Source organism: Dicentrarchus labrax, unplaced genomic scaffold (genome assembly GCF_905237075.1).
Source record: "Dicentrarchus labrax unplaced genomic scaffold, dlabrax2021, whole genome shotgun sequence".
Classification (NCBI taxonomy): Eukaryota; Metazoa; Chordata; class Actinopteri; family Moronidae; genus Dicentrarchus; species Dicentrarchus labrax.
Window position 1 is genome coordinate 22,024,661 of NW_026136705.1, and position 22,586 is coordinate 22,047,246.

Genomic DNA, 22,586 nt, shown 5'->3' on the forward strand with positions numbered 1-22,586 from the left:
GGTTTCCTTTACTTCTGCATCATCCATTATTGTTGTGTACTTACTTACTTACCTTACTTATTTACTTAGGTCTTGGGTTTGGACATTTCTACTTGTTTTTGTGAAACAAAAAGTCACTGAATAAAGTTACAAATATTTAGATACAAATACAAGATTTTCATCTTATTTTTTACAGATTTTTACATGCAGGTGCTGCATACCATCCTTCCTCTTTAACAGGCACATTTTAATAGACATACTGTTTAAATTAACTAAACACTGGTTAACAGTTGAGTTGAGTTACACCTTCCAACATAGAAAATCTTAAATTTCAAAAAATGAAATGATGAATTGTCAAACATTATCCTGTTACACTTAATCCATTTGATTTTATGAATTACCTGATTATCACCTACATTTTTCTTTGTGGTAGCTCACTGTATTTATATTTTTTTACATTCTTCCATAGTTCCTGTAAAGCAGGTTAAGGTTGCACAGCGAGGAAGTATACACACTAGTCAGAGGCAGAGAATGTGCACATGGATTTCTCAATGAATGAAACAAGGTTGCATCCATTCATACATTACGCACATTGGCGCGTATGCCTGCACACATACACGCAAAGACAGACAGACAATACCAACAGCCTCACACGTAAAGGATGAGATCAGCAGTCAATGTGTATCTTTTCAGATGCCATGGGAACTCTCTCTCCTCCTCCCTCTCTTTCTCATTCTTTCCTCCTCTCCTGCTCTGCGTCTGCCTCATGGCTTCCTGTGTCATCCCTTCCCCCACCGCAATAAAAGGAGAGGGGCCTGTTCATTCATGCATTCAACCAGTCAGCTGAGCGAGGAGAGAGAAGAGAGGAAAGAGGGAGGGAGGAGAAGAGACAGAGATAAAATGAGAGGAGAGGAAGAGGAAGAGGAGGAAGGCTTCCTCCCTGTGATGAATAGGTCACCTGTATTACATCACTGATGGGGGATGGAGCGATAAAAAAAATGAAACGAAAGGTAGGACAAAAAAAGACCAGACCCCCTCCTTTCCTTCTCTCTCTCTCTCTCTCTCTCTCTCTCTCTCTCTCTCTCTCTCTCTCTCTTCCTCATCCTCTTCCTCTCTGTTTCCTCCTCCTCCTCCTCCCTCTGCCCTTCTCTCTCTCTTTCCCCTCTCCATCACCTCCTCCCCTCCCCATCCTGACAGTATGAGTCACAGACAGACCAGTTCCCTTGATGCACTGCGGAAACGTAATGTGACGTAGTCTCCATCTCTCTCTCCCTCGCCACACGCGTCCCTCCATCCCTCCCATTCATCCACCCGTCGCTCCCTCCCATTCATCCCTCCTCCCGTCATAGCACAGCAAGTCTCCATTCACAAAAAGCCCTGTAAGCCGAGAAAGAGACGGCAGGTGGATTCACACCACCAGAACAAACCCACCAGCAAAATATTATGCATTACAGTACAGAGTACAATAATACAGTACGAAACAATAAATTATAACACAATACTGCAGGAGAAGGTGAATTATCAGCACTTGAAAGCTCACCAAAGAAAGCAGATAAGAAAAAAATGAAATTCTTGGCAAATGTATTGCGTATCGCCCGCTGGACCGTGAATTAGTTTCACCATCACTTTCGAGTTCAACTGTTAATGTTGTGCGAGGTTTATTGTTGCCATGGTTACAGCATGTACAGTCGAATATGAGATATTTGCCAAGAGCACTGATTTGTAACAGTAATTAAACTGACAGGAAGCATGTTTGAGGAGTATGAGACAACTCCGTCAAAAACAAACAACTCACAATCTAAAACTTTGAATAGAATAGAATAGAATAGAATAGGGGAAAAAAGTAATACAATTCAGTATATATTGTCCAGATCAGCGTAATGCATTGTAATAAGTGGCAGTGACGAATAGAGTGTAAATAGTACATTACACTGTAATACAATCCTATATCATGCAATACATCACAACAATACATTTACAATAGAAGTGGATTAGGAGCAGAATTGATCAATTGTGCGAAGATAAAAAAGCCAGGTGATTGCACTCATCTCTGACATCACTACAGGATGAAGTCACGGATAAACTCACCTTTCTGTGTCTGATACAGCGGCGTGTTATTAACCTCTGGCATTCACAGACATTCTGCCAGTTAGTAACACAGACAACGCAACAGATTTGCATTTTATGACATTCAGAAATGTCCGCAGGAACTTAACTCGTCAGCAGTCTGTGGAGGTAAGCAGTAAAGTGAGAAACACGGGTCCTTTTTCATATTATAGACTAAATAGTGCCACCCAGCAAGAAAACTAAATGGAGATATGTGATGACATTACATAATTGTCAATGGATGATTACCAGAAATACACTGAAGGGACGGTAAACCATTTATTTGAAAATGCTGACAAGGAAGGCCATACAATGCACATTCTATTTTATTGGTCTTTGATATACTGTACATTTTATTCTCACGCAGACTACTGTGCATTGAGTGCAAGTGGGTTATCCAGGATAGATACTGATTTTTGTGATTGAAGAGTCAATTATCTCCCTTTGTGCAACATTTTCAAGTAAATCGAAAAAATATACAGATTTCAGAATTTGTATTTCTGCCCACAACAACCACTACAGCTGCATCGATCTCATCCATACAAACATTTTTTTGTGGCCAGTTTTGTCTTGCTTTTGCACAGGAAGATGACGTTCACATTCTTTCACTTTTTTCTTACACGTATAAATCCAACACACAAATATCTCATTGGCTCAGTTGAAATTGGTGCCTTAGTAATGATGTAAAATGCAAGAAGTATCTGTAGGTCTAACAAACATGTCAAATGCTGGCTAGCTCAGTTCCTCTTTCTTTCTCCTTTCTTGGTGCATTGCTATGCTGGTTTTACATTTGTATTGCTCAATAGCATTACTAGTGGTCAAACACTCCACCAGGTACCTTTAAACCGCCCACCATCTTTGGAGCTGTCTAACCTTTCTGCAGCTCCCACCTTATATTCTGCTTCTGTAGACTTCCCGTAACTCTATGTGCAACTCACATCCTGGGGAACCTCCCAGCAGCCGTGGGTGCATCGGGAGCGACTTGGAGTTCAGTTTCTTGCTCAAGGACACTTCGACACATGGACAGGGGGAGTCGGGTACTTTTAATACATACATATTTTATATAAAGTGTGAGTGTGACCATGAGTGAGTATGAAAATGCAAGATTCCTCTGAAACTGAACAGTCCTGCTAATAAATGGATCCACCAATGGGAATATGTGGAAAAAAGGCTGTCTAAATGAGAACAGTGGAATTTCAATTGTGAGAAATACTGTGTTTCCGTATAGTATGTTTCTCTGAACATAACCAGAATACATGTCTGAGTGTTTCCTAATTCCTTCGATTACATCACTGTATATATGTTATAACTGATGACATCACTGACAAAGCCTACCTACCTACCGGTCACAGTTGTCAGGGATAAATGCTTCAGCGACTTGAGTCTGATTTTATGAATGAATGGGTGACATTCAGGTTTGCCCTGCTGGTTGGCTGAAGACAAGAGCAGAGAAAATCTCAACGTACAGTATGATTCACCACAACAAAGTGTTAGGGAGGGGATGGTGATGTCATTGGTGGTGGTGGGGGAGTCATCTGTGAGTCAGAGAGGAAAAAGAAGAGGAGGAGATGGAGGAGGAGGAAGAAGAGGATAAGTAAGAGAAGTGGGTTAAAAAAAAGGTTCACATAGGGAGGTGGGGTACCTGCTGTGTGTGACCCATGGTAACAGGCAATGCTGGCCTGTGGATGACTCACCACTATTTTACCAACCTCACACACACACGCACATACAATACACAGGGATGCTCACGTCACGCACCGTGACACACATACATGTAAAAACACATCATGCGAAGCACGCACAGCCTGTTTCGTGACATTAGAAACATGTAGACTTACGCACATTCCGTGCACACAGATGCACACGCAATTATACGCGCACACACACGCCACATGAAGTGCTGGGAGAGGAGGGGAGGGTCAGGATGACTCACACATCAATGATAACACCCTTCCCCCTGCCCCAATCACTCACACACACACATGCGCGCATACACACACACACACACACACACACACACACACACACACACACACACACACACACACAGAAGAAGGACATATCATTTGGATGCAACCCACATCCTCCCCACATCCTGGGGAACCTCCCATCTGAAACGCATACTGACAGCAGGAGGCTCCGTCTGACTGCAGTTTGTTTAAGGTGATGGGAATTCTCTGGCAGGATGTTCTGACTTTAAATAAATAACGATAAAGTCAAAAAGTGAGAAGCTGGCAGTGGTATGTCTGCACCGGCCTCAAGGTTTCTAGTCTCATAGGTGCTCATCTGTTAATATCAATGTATTTAGGTTAAAATCAATTTTGATTGCTGTAATTAGTCGTCAGCCTCTAAATCACACGAGTTGTGTTTTATTTATTTATTTTTTAGTGTATCTCAGAAGTAAGACCACATTTCCCAGAAAACCCCTTCCTGTGAGCAGAATGGATCTTTTTAAAGCCAAAGGTTATATCTATCTCTGTCTTACCGAGGAGGATAAACATATTACAAGTGATTTTTCCACCAGCCTCTCACTCGTTTCACCAATCTGCCTTTCTGAGAAAACTCTGAAAGCTTTAGCTCCATTTGTCCTGACCAGTGCCCTCTGGAACTCTTATTAGCGCTACACACTGGTGCTGTATAGTATTGTTTACTGCTGTTTATTGCTCTGTTGTTTCTTCTGCACTTTTGCTAATGAGGGCTATGTCTTTGTTTTTTTTACTTCGTATGTCCTGTTTTTGTGCCCACGCTGCAAATCAATTTCCCTTTTGTGATAATAAAATCAATCAGTCAATCTAGCTGATCTGTGTGATAACGCAATCCCAGCAGGTGCACACATCTGATGCAGGGTCACATAAGCTGCCAATCTGCCATGCTTATAACCGTTACACAATTGTTTGTGTTATTTATTGATTTTGAAATGCAAATTGGTGTTCCATGTGTCCCATGAGGGTCGCATGTGCCTTTTTACCTTCAAGTTTCCCATCTGGCAGCTGCTCAATATGGCCAATATTATCCCATTGAGCAACTTTAGTGGTGATCGTACAACACAGTTCTGCACTGACTCACTTTAGATGCAGATTTTGTGTAAACAATGTAAACCTCGGCTGCTGTTCACCACCACTCTTATTACAGGAATAGTTTGATGTTCTGGAAAATATACTTGTTCGTTGACTTGCCGATACTCCTCTCGATACTACTCTCAAGTGTGCGTGGTAAGCTATGTAGCTGAAGCCAGCAGATGATTAGCTTTACCTTAGCATAAAGACAGGAAACAACTAGCTTTGTCCAGCAGAAACAAACCAGCACCGTGCTTATTAAAATCTGCAGTCAAGTCAGGTAAATCGCACATAATAAAACTATCAGACATGAAAAACTGCATCTTTATTTCCTGCTGCAAGGACTTTTTGTACTAAACATATTATATTCTTTTATAAATTACTGTAAATTCACATCCGTCTTTGCACAAAAAGTCTGTCCAACAGGAGCCAGAAAAGTAAAGCACATCTTTTTTGGAAAGATGGCTCACTCCCAACCTCTCCGTAAATCAAAAAGCCTCCTCTTATCTTTTGATAGCTAAAACATGCAAGCAGTGCAGGCACTTGGCTAGCACACATAATTCCCATCAATTACTCCAAGAAATACTTCCGTCTCTGTAAATCGAGGGCAGCTGACAAGACACAGACAGCTCTTGGCACAATGGAGTTATTTTATGAATGACATCTGGATAACAAAAACACCTGCACTGGGTGACCCTGCTGGAGCAGAGCGGGAATGACGTTAGAGAGGGATTCGGGACTGAGGATGAATTTGTGTAAGATGTGGATGATAAGGAATTTTGTTGTTTGTGTGCTTTGCCAGAATTTACAGCTGAAACACTGTCAGCAGTTAAACCCGTCTGCACCTGGCAAAATGAAGATTGTTTATCCAAGTGACGTGGTGGTTCAGTGGACCGGTGTTGAGGGTCTGGCATATGACCTTTGCCCTATTTGTCTTTTTCTATCCTTCCGCCATTAGAGGCCATTTGTGCTCGGAAAATCTAAGACATAATGTTGGAAAACATTTCTTAAAATACTCAAGTAATGAATTTTCTCACACTGAGACAGTTTAAAGTTAAAATGTTTAACACAGAGCTACTTAGCATCTGTAATGTCTGAACCACAGCTGTTTCTGTTTTTCCCAAGTGCACAACGCAAAAGAGATGACTTCAGGATATCTGACTTTTAAAAAGTACCAGTGGTGCAGCAACTTAGAGGTAAGCAAAGGAGAAAATCTATAGTTCATAAAGAAGAGAAACATTTGTTCAAAATATATATATGTATACTTTTCAGTAAGCTTGTGTCAAATTCAGTTTCAAATCTCACAACTCTTCTACTCCCCTAAAACGTTTGACCCACGTCGCATGAGTCTACAATGCATTTTCCTTGCATACAGCACACCATAGACTGGATTTATGCAAGCATGAAAATCTGCTTTGCTCGACTTCTATGTTCTCCTCCTGGGAGTTGTTTAATGCTGAAAAAATAATCATTTTAGTGAATTGAGAGTGACATTTCCCCAAGTGCCCTATGAAGGATGACCTAAATGGAGTAAATGCCATATCAACTGAGGACCACTAGAGGCCAATATCCAGCCATAGTGATGTGACAGTAAAAGTTTCCAGTGAAACCAAAGACCGTTTCAGTAGGTGTGACATGTCTTCCAGGTGGAGTGACCTTCACTTCCTGTTCCAACGGCAAGGAAAAACACAGCTGACATGTATAATTAGCCACCACGAGTAAATCAACTCAGTTCTCGCACGCACACGTGTCTCATGTGTGTTAAATTTAGTATGGCTAAGAGCATGTCTCATGTCAGTAACTGAACATCATGGTCAGCTAGGTTTCCTCTTCGCTGTGGCTGAAGGCTGCTGGATCTCCACCTTTCCGAAGCCACACTCTAAAATACTAAACATGGTAGATTTTATTTAGTACCAGTAAGGTCATGAGGGTGAGGTCGAGTTCAAAGTAAACTTGATCAAAGCTCATAATCAACTGACAGACTATAATTTCTTTCTATTTGTTGATACATCTCTCCAATTTAGGCATTTTGGAGAAAAGAACACATCCTAGTCTCCAAGTCCCAATGACCGGCAGTGATGACATTCGATATGATAGAGCGCTTTAACTTTTGAGTTGTTGTGGTGCGCCAGCGGAGAGCAAGTGGTATCCTGCAACCGGAATAACTAGCAAAACTAAAATGGCATTTACGTCATGTGATATTTTGACTGGAAGGCTTACCGCTATTTGATAAATAGCTCAACACCAAAATGTACTTTTTCCACTTTAATTCCAAACATTTTCCAAGCCAGATACTTAAAATAATCATTCCACTTCCACTAGACTGAGGTTAAACATAAAAAGAATGACGCTTTTAATATTTCATTGTTACGTAAAAAAAAAAGGGGGGGGATCTGCTGTATCAATATATTACTTCATTAATTCTTCACAGGGCAGGGTTTCCAAATCACATCTGGCAATACAATAATTTCTTCCTCTTTGGAAAACCAATGGGATGCCAATGACTGAGAGAGCATCAGAATCATTAATTTAACCACAACCGTCCAATTGCACATCTGAATCCAGAGACAGACTTATTCCATCTGTCATTGTGCTCTTGAGCAAAGCAGTGATTCCCGACCTGCCCAAGAAGCTCTGCTCTGGCCTCCCCTGGAAATCACATTGCAGCTTTAGCTCTCTACTGACATACATGTATCATATATTAGTAAAAGTATTACTGATTACAGTGTGTAAGCATAGACAATTCATGAATGCATGGGGGGGATGCTTTAGGGGAAGCCAGGCCCCTGATCTTCTATTCATATGGTCCTCAACCTTCTCAGAAACTCAAACCCCAAAAAAAGCTAGTAATTTTCCCTTTTCAGGCTTGTATTACCTGATTTTTATACTTATTTCACAAGGGACATAATGCTTGGTCAGAAGGGTTAAATACACATTAAATTGGTACTTGAAATCAACCCACAATCCCAAAATTACCCACTGACCCCTGGGCTGAGAAGCACCTCGCTATACAAATGATCAGATCAGAGACTGGTGAAAGGAATAACACAAACAAGACTGCCCCCTGGTGTCTACATGGGGGAACAGTGTATGCTGCTGCTGCTGCTGCTACCAACAGATAGTAAAACAGTAAATAAGGCATTAATTTATACATCACACACTTCATAATTGCAAATAGCATATGACAGTTCACCACTAACAACTGAAGGGTTTTACAGATTTCTCAGCATTCACTAGTTTAGACCAAGAGGGGACAATAATCATCATATTGTCCAAATCATGTGGAGCAGAGGAAAAAAAAAAAAGAAAAAGTTCTTCCTCCCTTTTTGATTGGATGAAGCCAGACTGCATATCTCATTAAAAAGGAGGAAAAAGTGATGATGGTAACTGATGGATTTTGAGCTTAATAGATGAAGAGGACTCGGGTGCGGGGCAGGGTGGACAAGGTGTCGGCCATCTTGCGGATTCTGGCATAGTTGATGAATCCTCGAAGGAAGAGCAAGAAGCCTGAGGAGCAAAAAAAAAAAAACGGGACAGTGAGACACAACTAGAACTGCTAGGGAACAACCTTAGGACTTGGCAGCTTAATGTAGCGAGGTGCTCTGAATGGGTCTTTAGGTCATCATGAAAAATCAGTAAAGCCTGCACACTCAAAATCTTTTATTAATGACGACATTTTGATGCTAGAAGGATATTCGTCAGGTCAACTCCACACGCATATTTATACACATGCACATTTACTGCTGGTGTGCTCTATGGGGGCAGGTGTGGCCAATCACCACAACCAGGATGATAAAGTAGGTTTACTTTAGGTTAACCAACATAAACCAAAACTGTGCTTGCTAGCAAGGTAGCAAAAAAATTAACGTCCTAACAAACACAATCTTTATAGTTGCATCTGTTTGGTATGAAATGATATGTTAACTTACTTTAACTCATTTGGCAATATGGGAATGATGATGCCAAGGGAGAAAGTAATAACTAGTAAACATGTTTTTAAAAAGATACAAGAAGATGTCTGATGTTTTTGCTGAAAACAGCTGCATGCAGCAGGAGCTTATGCAGATGCTTCCACTTTAATTCAAAACATTATAAAAATGGGAATTTACTGTAGGGAAAACTTGTATTCTTCCTACTTTGCACCTCTATGTGCTGCAGTCAATGGTTGGAGAAGCAGGATCTTCATTTCATTGAAATAATGAATTCAAACAATAACCTTATCATCCTATAACAGGATAATTAAGGTTAACTATTTTGTATATTTACAGCATATGACACCTAAACACTGTTGCAATGAGCTCCAGAGAGCAGAAATGTGTCACAAGCCAGGCAAAACCATTTGATTCCCTATTTGATTGATTTAAATTCAGAGGTTGGCTACTTACCCAGCACCAGGAACACCCACCACAGCCAGTACTGTCCATCAAAGTAACCGGGGAAGTATGTGGAGAACTAGAAACCCAACAGAACGACAGAAATGACTGGTTACAATAAATATGGCCTGTACTGGTTTCACTAAAATGAGTCCTGCGTTTTCAACGTGAATGAAGAAAGGAAGGGCAGTTTTAAAGAGATCTTAGAGGAAATAGCACAGCGCCAACAAGACAACCACTACAGAAACAACATTAAAATACCAGGGTGGTGTTTGGGGCTTTTGAGATGTTTGTGCGTACATAAAACCACATTTTATGTGTTTTTCGTGTGTACTCTGTAATGTCTGTGTTTGTGTGTGTGGGCTGCTTATCATACCCTGACTATGAGGATCCATTTGATGAGGGAGAGGCCAAAACCTGAGATTGCCCCATAGCGGCCAGCTGCTGAGGTGGTCAGACAGAAGGACAGGAAGAAACCGATCCAGTTGAACAGGAATGCCACTGGACAAAGGACGGAGGGAGAAGACCGTGTTAGACAAGTCCTAATTTCACTCATTGGTATCTTACATAATAGAGGATGTAATTTCTGTACAAATCTAGGAAGAGAAGAGCTGAAGATGAAACAACATGGATACGATGAGAAAAGAATAAAACAGACAAGTAGTTTGGATAACTAACTGAAAAAAGTGAGCATAAAGATGCCGTCATTTCCTATCCTCAGCTGATCAGCATCTTCGAAGTCGTCTCTGGTCACAAAGTCTTCATCCTGTCATAGAGTAAGTGACAAAAAGAGACAAAAGTAAGCTATTTAAGCACTCAAAAAATGTAACCACGGCAACAACAAGGCAGTAGCAGAGCTTTCCAGGGCTTTACTTTAAAACTTTAGTCTATAGATCAATCAATTTGATAAAGTTTAATTTCAACCAATTCACAGTAGTGTGTGTTCGAAATTCTACATATACAATGTAATGACTGAGATCAAAGTGAATTGTCATAAAGCGCTGGCAAGCACCTGCTAAAGGGAAACCAAGCTTTGCTGACAACAGAGAGTATATACAACACAAACAACCAACGGACCTATGGAATCATCACAACACAGCAAGCCCATTTAACTACTATTATTGTCACTTTACCTAAAGATCCGGAGACAGTCAGATTCAATGTAGGATATCGGGAGAACCAGTACATCTAGTATAATATCAACTAAGCACTAGCTAGCATTCTAAATACACAAACATACAAGAAGGGTGGGGTACTGAATACATACACCGAAGGTACATCTGTGTTTTCACACGACAAACCAGGACCAAATACACTTCCTCTCATCATACACTCTCCTCCCACTCCTCCCAGTTACCTCCAGTGAACTGCGAATTACATCGTCAAAAGTCTCCAGGCGTTCCCTGTGCTGAGGCTGCTGCTGTGCGCAAGGCAGTGCGTGGCAGGGAAACACAACACCAACAATCAAACAGGGTGGCCCCCACATGCAGTAAAGCATTACAATGACCACTAGAGGTCAGAGAGGTGCTATCATTTTTCAGTTGATAGGCATTTTTCTTTCATTTCAAGACATGTCAGGTATGAATTAATTTCTGATTAATTTCTGCCGCTGACAGAGAGACTCAGAGATGGCGCTCATGACAAGCCTGCACAAGGGAGGTTAGATTGCTGGTGTCCTTTTTTTTTTTAACAATCCCTCAGGCATTAAATACAAGTTAATGGCATGCTGTATAAGATGAGGTGTGTTTTGCTCTTTGTAAATACAATTACAGCTACATAATAACTGGAGAGGAAAGGGTTCCCACAACCAAATGTTTTGTGTAAAGAGCAGAGATGTTTTCCTAAGCAGTCGTGCCATTAAAGCTTTGGAAACTTTGAATGTGTCTACCCAACATTTTTAAAATGTACACTGACAATCCATACCTCCATCGGCAAGGACACATTACTGACGTGAGGTGGTGGGACTGTGTGAGCTAGCAGTAAAAACAGCTAGCCATAAAACATAATCAGAGGGTAGTTCAAGGGGGCCTGGGAGATTGAAGCATTCACAACAGAAAGAAGCTTCTTGTGAAACATAGACTGTGTGAATTATGTGGCACATTATTACTGAACGCCCTTTAATATGAGTGGTATATATGTTTTTCTTATTGAATCTGCTATTTTTCCAACCAACAACAAAGGCTGTTCATGTCAGAAAGACAAAGACAGATATGTGATTCTGAACACAAAACAAAAGAAAAAACGAAAGAAAAAACGTTTCGTAATGGTGCACTAAGCACTTCCTGCCTTGCAGACAACACAGGAAGTGTTTGAGCACAAGCTACAGTGTCTGCATATACTGAATGTGACCGCAGGCAAGAAAGGAGAAAAAAAAAAAAAAGAGACACTCACTCTTCCAGTTACCAGGGGAACAGTAGTCTCGGCCTTGGTTCTTTCTGCTTCATCATAGGAAGGTAACGTAGTTGCTACGTTGTATGATGGAGGCTTGGGGAAAGCCCCGTCTTCTTTGAAGTCAAAGTAGGCTGAAAAAGAAAACGGCACAACAACAAACACAAAAGGCAGAAGTTTTACTGGTAAAAAGTCTTATTTTGTATTGGCAGACAGCTGGCTCGTAGCTGTATAACATATTTCCTGTCACTGCCAAAACTAAAGCCACCATTTAACATGTGTTCTTGTGCTTAGTCACTGACGCAGCTCCAGAAGTGGAAACCGGCACACGACCTAGAGGTAATCTCTGAACTAAAGTTTCCTTGTCAGAAGCAATCTGCTCTTCTTGAAAGAGTGAATCCTGCGTTTGGTCAGTCGTGTTTATCCTCTGGTAAGGGATTAGAATAATAAAAACAATTATGAGGCCACCGATGGAAGCAGATTTGTTATCTCTGCGCACTTATTAGCAAAGAGCAGTATACAAAAACATTCAGCTAGCAGCCTCTCATTTTTAGCTGGCACAGACCGTCACTTTCGCCGGTTAAAATGACAAAAAAAAAAATTGCTGGCAGCAGGACCCATCATTTCCCATCAATTATCATTCACTAATGAATGATAATTGTGTGAGTAACTGGATGGCACACCCAAATTTGACTTGGCTGTTGTGTGTTTGTGTACTCTGCCAAAGACAGTTTAGGTGGTTAAAGAGGTACTGTACACTTCAAAGTGTTTTTGGAGCTATAAACTATATGACTATATAAATTCTATGACTGTACGAGGATGGAAAGACATCAAACCCTGGTGATGTTAACACCAGGATTGATGTCTTTTCATCCTCGTACAGTCAGTCCTTTTCTTGAAAATGTGTCATGAATGTGCTTCTAGTGTGAAGCTGCTCATAAGCGGTGGTCATTTATCTTTTTGGAAGTGTATAGTGCGGTTATACAGCTATCAATATTAATACCACATAATGTGCAGACCATGAAAAATATGATTTCCAATATTGCACCATTACAAATGACCTCAGTACCAGAGAAACATCTGATTGGGTCATGGTCTTACCAGCATTGTCCACTGAGATGCTGCTGTATGGAGGTGGAGCGTCAGCTGCTACCTGTGGACTCTCTTCTGGGTCCTCCTCATTGGGCAGCTGTGGAAGGGGAGGGAAAAACCACTTCCTGGTTTACTCAAGGCTACAATGTACAGGTGGCGCTGCACCGGCTCTCTATTTGAAACAGGTGCCTTTAGATAAAAGAGCTTCACTGCTCCTGCATCTTGTTCAACGCTTATCCCAACACCCAGTCCTCCTTAAAAGAGCTCACAAACTCAGCATCAATAACATTTTCCAGGGCACAAAATAAAAGAGTGTAAAGAGGAACGTAGCAGCCACCACAACTTATTTTCTCTTTCTCTCATTAAATGTAATAAACACGTGAGCAGGGCAATTGGTTAAAAACACCCAGACACAGTTTTGTCTGTCACTTAAGACACAGAAGCCAGACTTGTGATTCAGCTAAACAAGATTTTAAAACCAAACTCATTTTGATCAATTAATACGAGTGTCAGTTTCAAACAATGGCTTTATAGAGGTATAAATTAGAGGTTAAAATCCCCCTTTGTTTCCTCTTTGGTGTGGTTGACAAGTCATTTTACAGGTCCTATAGTTTCCTATAAAAAGGAACCACCATCAGTTTGTAGGATTGCATTGATTAGAGGTTAAATGGGGACAGTGCTAACCAGTACTTAATCAATTACTTAACTTAAGTCAGGTGACCTGAGACATTTATCCACTGGCATGATTCAACAAACATGAAGGATTCGTGACACCACCCCTTTAAATAATAAATTAATAATCAGGAATTAATGTTTACTAATTTAACAACTGCATAAAAACTAAAAACACCAAACAAATCCTGTGTCACTCGCGCAGTGTTCCTCTTTAAGAAATAACTAATAAACTAATTATCTTCAGGAAATAATCAATAATAATAATAATCATAATAAGTACTGTCTGCCCTACCAAAACCCAACAAAGCAGGTCAGCTAAACTTGATAGATAAGTTAGATTGATTGATTGATTGATGACCAGCGAACACACCCACTACTGTGTCATGTGCTGTCCAAACATTAGCATCCATAGAGGACCGTCGAGAAGCGTCAGCTAAAATTAAGTTACACGTTTAAGTTAGTATTCAACAAGGCCAACGAGCCAGCATACAGTGAGCTTATAACTCAACGCAAGACACCCACGATGAGAGACAAAACGCCCAATCGACACATAATCGATTTCACGTTCATGTTAGCTTGAACTAAAAATGCTAACGAGGAACCGTTAGCATTTTCGTTTACAGTGCGGTTTTAAAAAAAAAAAAAAAAAGGTAGCTTCAAAAGATGCAAAATAATGAGGTTAATCTCAATAATACCGACATATCTGACGATAATGACATTCAGCTTTGTTGAAGAGATGACACCGACACACCTGGGTGAGTGTGAGCGTCCTGTAAGTCAACGGTAACAACGTTAACGGGTTGTGCTTAAATCTTTAATTGTTGTCGTCGTTACCTGATGATACCGGGCGCTCGGTTCGGCCATTCCGATGTGAACGGCTGGTAACTCAACAGAAGAGGGAACACGCCGCCGAGACACCCAGCGAAAACGAAATTATATAACAGTAACAACGGTAAAAGTCAGTCCTCGCCACAATCAAATCCTGTTTGTCCCTCGACTGCTCGACGTTTCACGCACACGAAACTGCCGTCAAGCTACAGAATTGGTCACGTTGAAAGACGAGGCTTCCTGTTAGGGTTTGGAAATAAAGGCCATGGACAGCGGCGTTGCAAATTAATTTAGTTATTTTGAGTGAGATAATTGTAGCTTCCATCATTAACAATCGGTTATTCAGTCATTTCTTCCCCACGCAGAGCCATTATCACTTTTGTTCTAAAAAAATATATATACATTTCCGGTTATTTTATTGTGAAACAAGAACCGGAAGCTGTCTTCTCACTCATGATTCTCACTAACTTGACGCAGGTCTTGCTCGCCAAATGATTGACGTCATTGGCCACAACAAACTCTCTACCGCCCCCATTTGAAACAAAGGTGAAACAACCACGACTAGTAACGTTACTGACAGAGCTAGGAAAATTAAAATACTTAGTAAAAGTTATACATTACAGTACGTCAAAGTAAAAGGAAAATTACAACTTACCTGTAACTTAACACAGGAAAGGTGTTCAATTTGAACATAATCTTTTTGTGGAAAATAAAAGAGCACCTATGGAAAGATGTTGTTACACTTCTGAATAATTTGTTAAAAATACAGTTTCTGGGGCTGTTACTGGACAGTTTTATTGTGAATGAACAAAAGAGGTTACTGGTCAGTCTGGCTACAACTACAGGGTGTACAATCATTTTGAGACACTGGAAATCACCTAACCCATGCTGTTTTTATGAATGGATTTAGGTGATGTCCACATGGCTACTTTTGAATAGGTTACAGAGAAGATTATCTTTACTGGCACCTAATATAATGATTTGGTAACTGTATTTACTTGTATTTATTTTATCTATTTGGTGGTGGTTTTCTTTTGTGTATGGTTTCATGGATTGTGGATGTAAGGGGACATTTGTGACAGTCTGTGTTTGTGGACTTGGGTGTGTTACACTCCCTTTTGTTTGTTGGGTTGCTGTCTATGTTCTGAGTTTGGAAAAAAAAGGGGACAGTGAACATGATTTTTGGATTTTATAAATGTGAGATATTGATGATCTGTTGTCCTGGCAAAATTATTTGAAGCTACTGAAAAAAAATCTTTACATTTCAACTTGTTTACTCCCCTAATACATATAATATTAGAAACTGACTGAGATCAATACCCATCTTCAGATTTATGTGGTCACAATTATTTCTAAGAGTAATACAAAAAGAGTAATACAATAATCAGTAATTAGTGCATGACTTATATATCCTGTATCACTTCACATATTCTCTCAGAATAGGCATCATTTTGCAGTAACAACAAATGCAACTGGGTCTTGTAAGGTTTTATTGTATCTTTATCTAAAATAAAAAGACAACAACAATACCTGTGACACTTTGTATTCAAGCTCAGAAATGGGAGAAGTTACATCTCAAATTGATATCTTGTCAAGTTAGTGAGGGTTCTGGTACTTAAGGAGCACAGGGTACGTGGTGCCTATGTGCTTTTGGTTGTAGTGGTGGCAAACAATCTCCACGTCATAGAAACTGAACTGGACTTTGACACGCTCGTTGGGCGAGCTGAGGAAACAGAGAGTGTAGAGCGCAAACTCAAACTCGGGACTGACGCCGATGAAGATGCTGCCTTTGGGCTTTATGCCCATCTTCCAGCTGAACTGTAGCGCCAGGATGTGTTTGTTCTCATCAGGCTGCAGTAAGAGAAAAAAAAAGAAATGGCAAGTGATGAAAGAGAGGACAAGAGGATGGTGAGGGATGGGTGTCAGCATGATAAAACTTGAAGCGATACACAAGCTTTTTGGAAGATTGCCCTATTGGTAAGCCATAAGCTCATCATAATATCGAACATAATAGTGTACCTCGGGTTCAGTGTGCCATGCAAATACTTTGGCATGTAGTACGTTGCATGATACTTGGGAACTGCATAAGGGATAAGTGAAAATTATGCAAAGTAGGATATGGAAATTACCCATTGTTTCAAACTACAGGACCCTCATTTCTGCTTAGTTCTCAAGATAAACTTGGCTACATAAGCTACACTCAGTGAGAGAGAGATTTAATGCTAAGGATTTGGGCACAGATCATATAACTTTTCATTAATTTATTAGACGTTAGTCTCGGATAATGTCTATACCTCAACATAAGCATAACCAACAGGCTAAGATCCCAGAACATGTTCCCAGTGTTTTGCAAAAGGGTGGGAGCAAAGTTGGTCTTAGCAGGATGTGAGTTTCTTATCAGTGTGCAAGAATGATGACAAGAGCAAGACCAGAAAGAGTGCAAGTCAAGTTGAGGGGAAATAGAGGAGATGAGAGATGACAGGAGAAAGATGACAGATTTACCAAACATGTGGGTATGAATGTGTGATGGGGGACATTTTAGAAGTTGGCTGTGAAAAGGCACAAAGGAGGATCTATATTATGGAACTACTGCACTGAACTGTATGAAATTTGCCTTAAAAAAAAGACAAAACAGTAAAACAAAAAGTATTTCTCAGGTCAAAAAGGAAGCTGAATAGATTTTTAAATATAAAATAAAATGTATTTTTTCCCCGTTTTGGTCCATCATAGATAGAGCAAGAAACACATAGCATCGCACCTTGGGTGAATTTGGATTGTAGCTGTAGCCTTTGTAGTCAATGTGTCCCAGCTTTTCTTGTAGGTAGAGCTGGATCCAGTTGTGAAAGCCGATGACAGTCCGCCTTCCTCTCGTCTCTCCAACAAACACGTGTTCGAACCCTGAGGAGTCTGGCCTGGTGGGACACAGAGTTATGCCATGTTGTCAGTTATTTTGTCAGAAGGATCCTTCTAACTTGTTAAATGCTGAAAAAACCTTTGCAAAAGGTGGAATTTCATCAGCTCATGGTCATGCCACAAGCTCAGTTCAATTAAAGGCAACCTTATAAAACTTAACAGCTTTGCATCTATGAAAATGACCAAGTTGTATTAAGTCATGTGTCATTTGTACAAGATGTGTTTAGTGGTTGCTTCCATCCAGAACACCACAAGTAAATATTTTCCGTATCGTCCTACGCAGTGATGCTCACTGGATGTGCTACATAGAGCCATTTTCTCCAAGTACGACAGTTACCATTATAGTGTCAGATTCCACTAGTGATGTTATATTTAGGTGCTGTGCCAGATTTCACCCACTTGCTGGATCCTCTCCTTGCATAAAGCTCAAACCAGATCCTGTACAGCTGCTCCTTGAATTTTGTGTCATCCGCTGGAGAGAGGTTCTTCTCCACCAGGTATTTATGAGCTATCTGCAAATAAACAAGAGTTTCTTTCATTAAACAGTCGCCATATACACACAGCAGCCATTTTTTTGACACTCAGGGTGGGAAGCTCAAATGCTGGTATCAAAAGGATAATGCCATGTTCCAGGTTGCAATTCGTATAAGTGTAGTGAATCTTATTATTTCACCGATCAGCAACTGAAAAGACAATAGAGAAAATTTGGAGGGACATTGGACCATATTTTTTAAACAAAACCAAGTCTTCCCTATTAAAAGGGATGCATGGCTCTTACTAACTGAGATCTGGCTAAATTCCCTAATTACATACACCAGTACTTAACTTAAACCTCCAAACAACTGGGGACTAATGCCGCTCCCTTCAAACATTCACACTCCACAAAAGTAACCGGTCTTAACAAGAGAACAAAAAATCCTTGTGTGATACTCCCCAAAATCTTAACCACAATGCTGAATACCAAAGGCACTTCTACACTATAATCTACACTTCAAAAACACCTAAACCCATTTTAGCACAAACCAAATTGATCACTATTAGATACCAATCAGCGATTCCTCGTTTGTCACACTAAGGCTGGACAAGGGAGGGAAGAACACTTAAGAATTGTAACTAAAAAATATGTTTATTTTACAGAACTAAAAGGAAATTAGATAAAGACAAACGAAACGCAACAAAAACAAAAATCTTGCAGCCAGACCAGGTGAGCTGCATCTCTCTGACAAAAGTGATTGTGGATCGGATTTGTGTTCTGTAATTGTTGCCATGTTTCCTTTGTTTGGCACAGATGCCACAACCAGATATGTATGACATACCGTGTTTGTCGCTAACAGAACAGAACAACAGAGTTTTCAGGGTTACACCTATAGAACAATATGAAGAACATTCAGAACCCGACCTAGTCTATATAATATGGTTATGAGTACTAAAAGTAATAATCTAATCTAAAGAGTCATTTAAACAACCATGTAACTTCTAAATAATTCTCATTGATTCTTGACTAGAAATAGGCCTTTATGAGACACAGGAAGGGGGGAGTGTTTATTTCCAAATGTCCCCAAAGGTACCTTCATAGTGGAAGTGTGAATGATGGAGTCCAGGAACTTGTGGTTCTCTGCCACCTCTTCTGGGGTTACAATTTCTGGCTCACCGGTGTCACTCTCGTAGTTATCCAACAGGGAGATAAAGGCTGCGGAAACAAAAGCAGACACTCAATCTGGGATAATACATGATGTAATTTTTTCAAAAACACGTAATATGGTTAAGTGCTGTCCAATCCTAGAAATTTCGGATATAATGACAATTATGAAGACAACCAAGCAAAGCTAGAGTATAAATAGAGTATCTTAACTGAGATTTGTGTGTCTACTTTGATACATTTGGCATGAACAATTCAGAGTGGAAGACTATAGACAAACTAAGTACAAAAATAGAAAGAAGGGAGGAATCCTCCCTTTTTTCAATGGGACAGCGGCCTCAGGGTGAACTCTGAATACCAACTATTACATAACCTAATTCCCTTATACAGCTCTGTCCATCTCCTATATGCTACATAAATCTGTGAAAAGAGAAAAATTGCTGCAGCGAAGTACGCTTCAGTGGTTATCATGTGGAGGAAAATTAGAAGGAGAAGCCAGTAGTTGTAGGGGAGCATCTTTCCGCACCCAGTGCAGTGAAGTCATGCTCTGTGCTTATGCAACATGTCACTGTTCGTCATAAGGAGATTATGAGTGGATGAAAAAGCTTTACTCTGAAGGGGGTTGCCAGAGAGGATAGTATCAAACTGGCAAACGGCTCAGTGAAATGTGTGAAGAGATACTGTCAATTCAAACATTTTTCTGACAGTGTAGTCGTGTAAGAGGCGGTAAGTAGTGCCGCATCAAGACAGTCCAGTTGTAGGCTGCTTCATCTTGGAGAAAGATAACTCACTTTTGACTCAAATAGAACAACTCTGTGTACTACTCTCTCTACCTTTATGCACTTACCCAAAAAAGTCTCCTTTTTGAAAATGTTCTCATCGACAAACGTAAACAGAGGATATCCTGCTCCATCGTTGTCGTCATCATTGATGGCCATGCTGTCTCCAGCTTTGCCCTGCAGCAGGAAGAGAACCACCCATAATTTGACAAATAGTGTACGAAAGGCTCACTGCTTTCTGTTTTCCCATAAAAATCTTAACAAATGCTCTTCTTGTACGCTTATATACATTTTGCATTCAGTCATTTAATGTCTTTAAATGAGTGTTATAGATTTTTATTGATCAAGATGGCACACAAAACCAAGACTAGGCTCTTAAATTACAGTCGTATATGATAAGGGCTATACCTATTAGGGCATCAGTTTAGGTCAAACATGTAGGAGACAGAAGTAAACTGCACATAAGATGTTGTATCGTGATTAATAAAGACAGCAGCCTCATGTTTGACTCTGTGTGTGGTGCACCTGCAGAGAGATCCTGTAGTCTTTCCCAGGCTTGAGTCTGTTGACGTCGTTGTCCCATAGCTCCTGCACCATGGCCGACAGCTCTCTGTCACTCTCAATCATGATGCGATTGCTCGGTTATGTTCTTGGTCCCGCTGTGGATGAGCTGTGGATGGTTTTTGGTCTCAGTATATGCCTCTAACAGAAAGGAGCAGTAATTGTAGCAACAGACAATAATAAAAAGCGCATTTAATATATATATATTTAAAATATGATGCAGTGCTAAACAATCTGTGGCTGTAGTTAAAGGCAGTTTACTCATATATTTAGTCCTTTATAGATTTAAGCAATTTAACCAACTGTTTGGGAGAAAATTTGTCCAGTTTTTCATGTTCTGGTGTAAAGATGATGGCATTTTGATGTGTTTCAACTGGCTAACTTTGTTTTTAAAGCCTGGAAAGTGAGGGCAAGATAGATTATGTAATTAGTATTTATTCTGATTTTTATAGGCTAGTATTATGTAGGAATTTTTTTGAAGACAGGAAGGCCTTGAATCTTTGAAAATTAAGTGGTTTTATTTATTTTTTGATTGTTTAAAGTCATGTAAGCACATGTTCATTCATATTTAACTATCCCTTGTTAAAAATGGCTTTAATTTATACAACCACCTGTCGGCACTATATTGGGATATTCATTTCAGAACTTAATTTTTACAAAAATGTGATCAATTGAAAGCCGTTACATCAAAAATGTTGACATAGCCCATGCTTATAAAAGTTAAAAAATACACATAATCACAAAACAGTGATTCACAGGGCTTTCATGTTAAGTTAATGGTGGCCTGTGATAGTCCACAGCAGTGCAAAAACATAATAGCTTCCCCAGCAGAGCTTATCCATTCGACTCAACACTACATTCCACATAAACACGGCTGACAACAGATCACACATCCACGACACTGAGCTCTGGGTACTTCTTCATTGCCTCAGGCCGCATCCCATCAGCCACCACATCAAAATCCACAAACCTTTTTACCTGGTTGAGGTTGAAACGCTGGGTGATCTGAGGTGTTAGTGAAAGTTCCTCAGTGTTGGTCAGGTGCTGCTGGTGGTTGGTTTCCTGTGTTTGTGAGAGCAGGTGTCTTTACGGGCATAGTAACAGTCAGTCAGGCAGTGTATGGAGAAAGACAGGCAGGGGCTGGTTGGGGGGGAAACAGAGGGCAGGATAGGAGAGAGGGGCCATTTTAAAGGGTTATCCCCTGTCAGCAACTCTAGCCAAAGGGATTACACCATGTTGTCGTCTCTTTTCAATCTCAGGCTAAAACGTGGGCTCTTTGTTTCTTTAGTATTTCATTGTTTCTCTCTCTGTCACAGCCTGACCTCTGGATTACAGGGTAATTATGGGTCACGTTTCAGGTAGCAAGATGTTATAAAGGCTTAGAGTTTACTGTACTTGCACTATAGCTAAAACACTGCAGAAAAAACAAAACCAAACAGAAAAATACTTGGTTTGTTAATATTTCTGATTTTGACATTTAACTCTTCAGACTAAATGTTTGGTCGAAATTAAGAAAAACTTAACAGCACCTTAACAATATATATATATATATATATATATATATATTTTCTATATATAGCTTTATATATACTATACTAAAATCTAAATTATTTTATCAGGATTTGCTTCATTACTTTTAAAGTGTTTGAAGCATTCTTGTTAAATAATGTTAAAATAGTTTTACATATTCATACATTTTACTTTTTTAATGGTGTCTAACTGTACTTTTTCCCTGAATGTTGTCTTTTTACAACTATAAAATAGGAGAATGGAAAAAAAATAAAAATTCTTGGTTTCTCCTGCACTTGTGTAAATTATTGTATGACTTATGTGAAAATAAACATTTACATTGTACGGTGGCTTAGAGGAAATGCAGTCTTGGTGCTCTAGCTCAATTTTGCCCACCTAGTCTCATACCTGGGTGAGTCAGCAGTGTCTGTTGTGTGTGAAACACAATGCTAAGTGTAAACGTCCACGGGCAAAAAAAAGCAAAAACTTGCGAGACATTTGTTTTTCACTGTAACAAAGGAGGCATACTGTGTCATGGTAATACTTTTATCCACTCCTCACACGCCCTTGTTAGAACATTGTCTGTAGGTAGCCTACTTGTTTCATTATATATTTTATAATTTATTTGTTATTTTGTAGAATTTTGTATTTTCTATGGTCACCTCACTCTTAACTAAGCTAGCTGTTA

The 22,586-nt window shown here is 39.9% G+C and overlaps 2 protein-coding genes across 5 annotated transcripts; both read right to left on the minus strand.

Moving 5' to 3' along the window:
• Nucleotides 1–7,391: 7,391 nt before the first annotated feature.
• Nucleotides 7,392–14,724, minus strand: LOC127364261 (NEDD4 family-interacting protein 1-like). Of its 3 annotated transcripts, none has more exons than XM_051401651.1 (8): nucleotides 14,504–14,693; nucleotides 13,004–13,091; nucleotides 11,906–12,036; nucleotides 10,872–10,931; nucleotides 10,193–10,280; nucleotides 9,891–10,015; nucleotides 9,527–9,593; nucleotides 7,392–8,648 (listed from the first exon to the last, which is right to left on the minus strand). In XM_051401651.1, the coding sequence occupies exons 1-8, from the start codon at nucleotides 14,531–14,533 to the stop codon at nucleotides 8,545–8,547; spliced, it is 693 nt and encodes a 230-aa protein (XP_051257611.1). In that variant the 5' UTR covers nucleotides 14,534–14,693; the 3' UTR covers nucleotides 7,392–8,544. The 3 variants fall into 3 exon arrangements, with proteins under 3 accessions (XP_051257611.1, XP_051257609.1, XP_051257612.1); XM_051401649.1 differs by having other exon boundaries at nucleotides 10,872–10,934; XM_051401652.1 differs by lacking the exon at nucleotides 10,872–10,931 and having other exon boundaries at nucleotides 14,504–14,724.
• A 1,246-nt stretch (nucleotides 14,725–15,970) lies between these two features.
• On the minus strand, nucleotides 15,971–21,536 carry endou2 (endonuclease, polyU-specific 2). Of its 2 annotated transcripts, none has more exons than XM_051401209.1 (7): nucleotides 21,368–21,536; nucleotides 20,354–20,498; nucleotides 19,897–20,005; nucleotides 18,979–19,100; nucleotides 17,810–17,922; nucleotides 17,256–17,409; nucleotides 15,971–16,348 (listed from the first exon to the last, which is right to left on the minus strand). In XM_051401209.1, exons 2-7 carry the CDS (start codon nucleotides 20,453–20,455, stop codon nucleotides 16,094–16,096), a joined length of 855 nt encoding a protein of 284 aa, XP_051257169.1. In that variant the 5' UTR covers nucleotides 20,456–20,498; nucleotides 21,368–21,536; the 3' UTR covers nucleotides 15,971–16,093. The 2 variants fall into 2 exon arrangements, with proteins under 2 accessions (XP_051257169.1, XP_051257168.1); XM_051401208.1 differs by having other exon boundaries at nucleotides 20,354–20,530.
• Nucleotides 21,537–22,586: the final 1,050 nt, after the last annotated feature.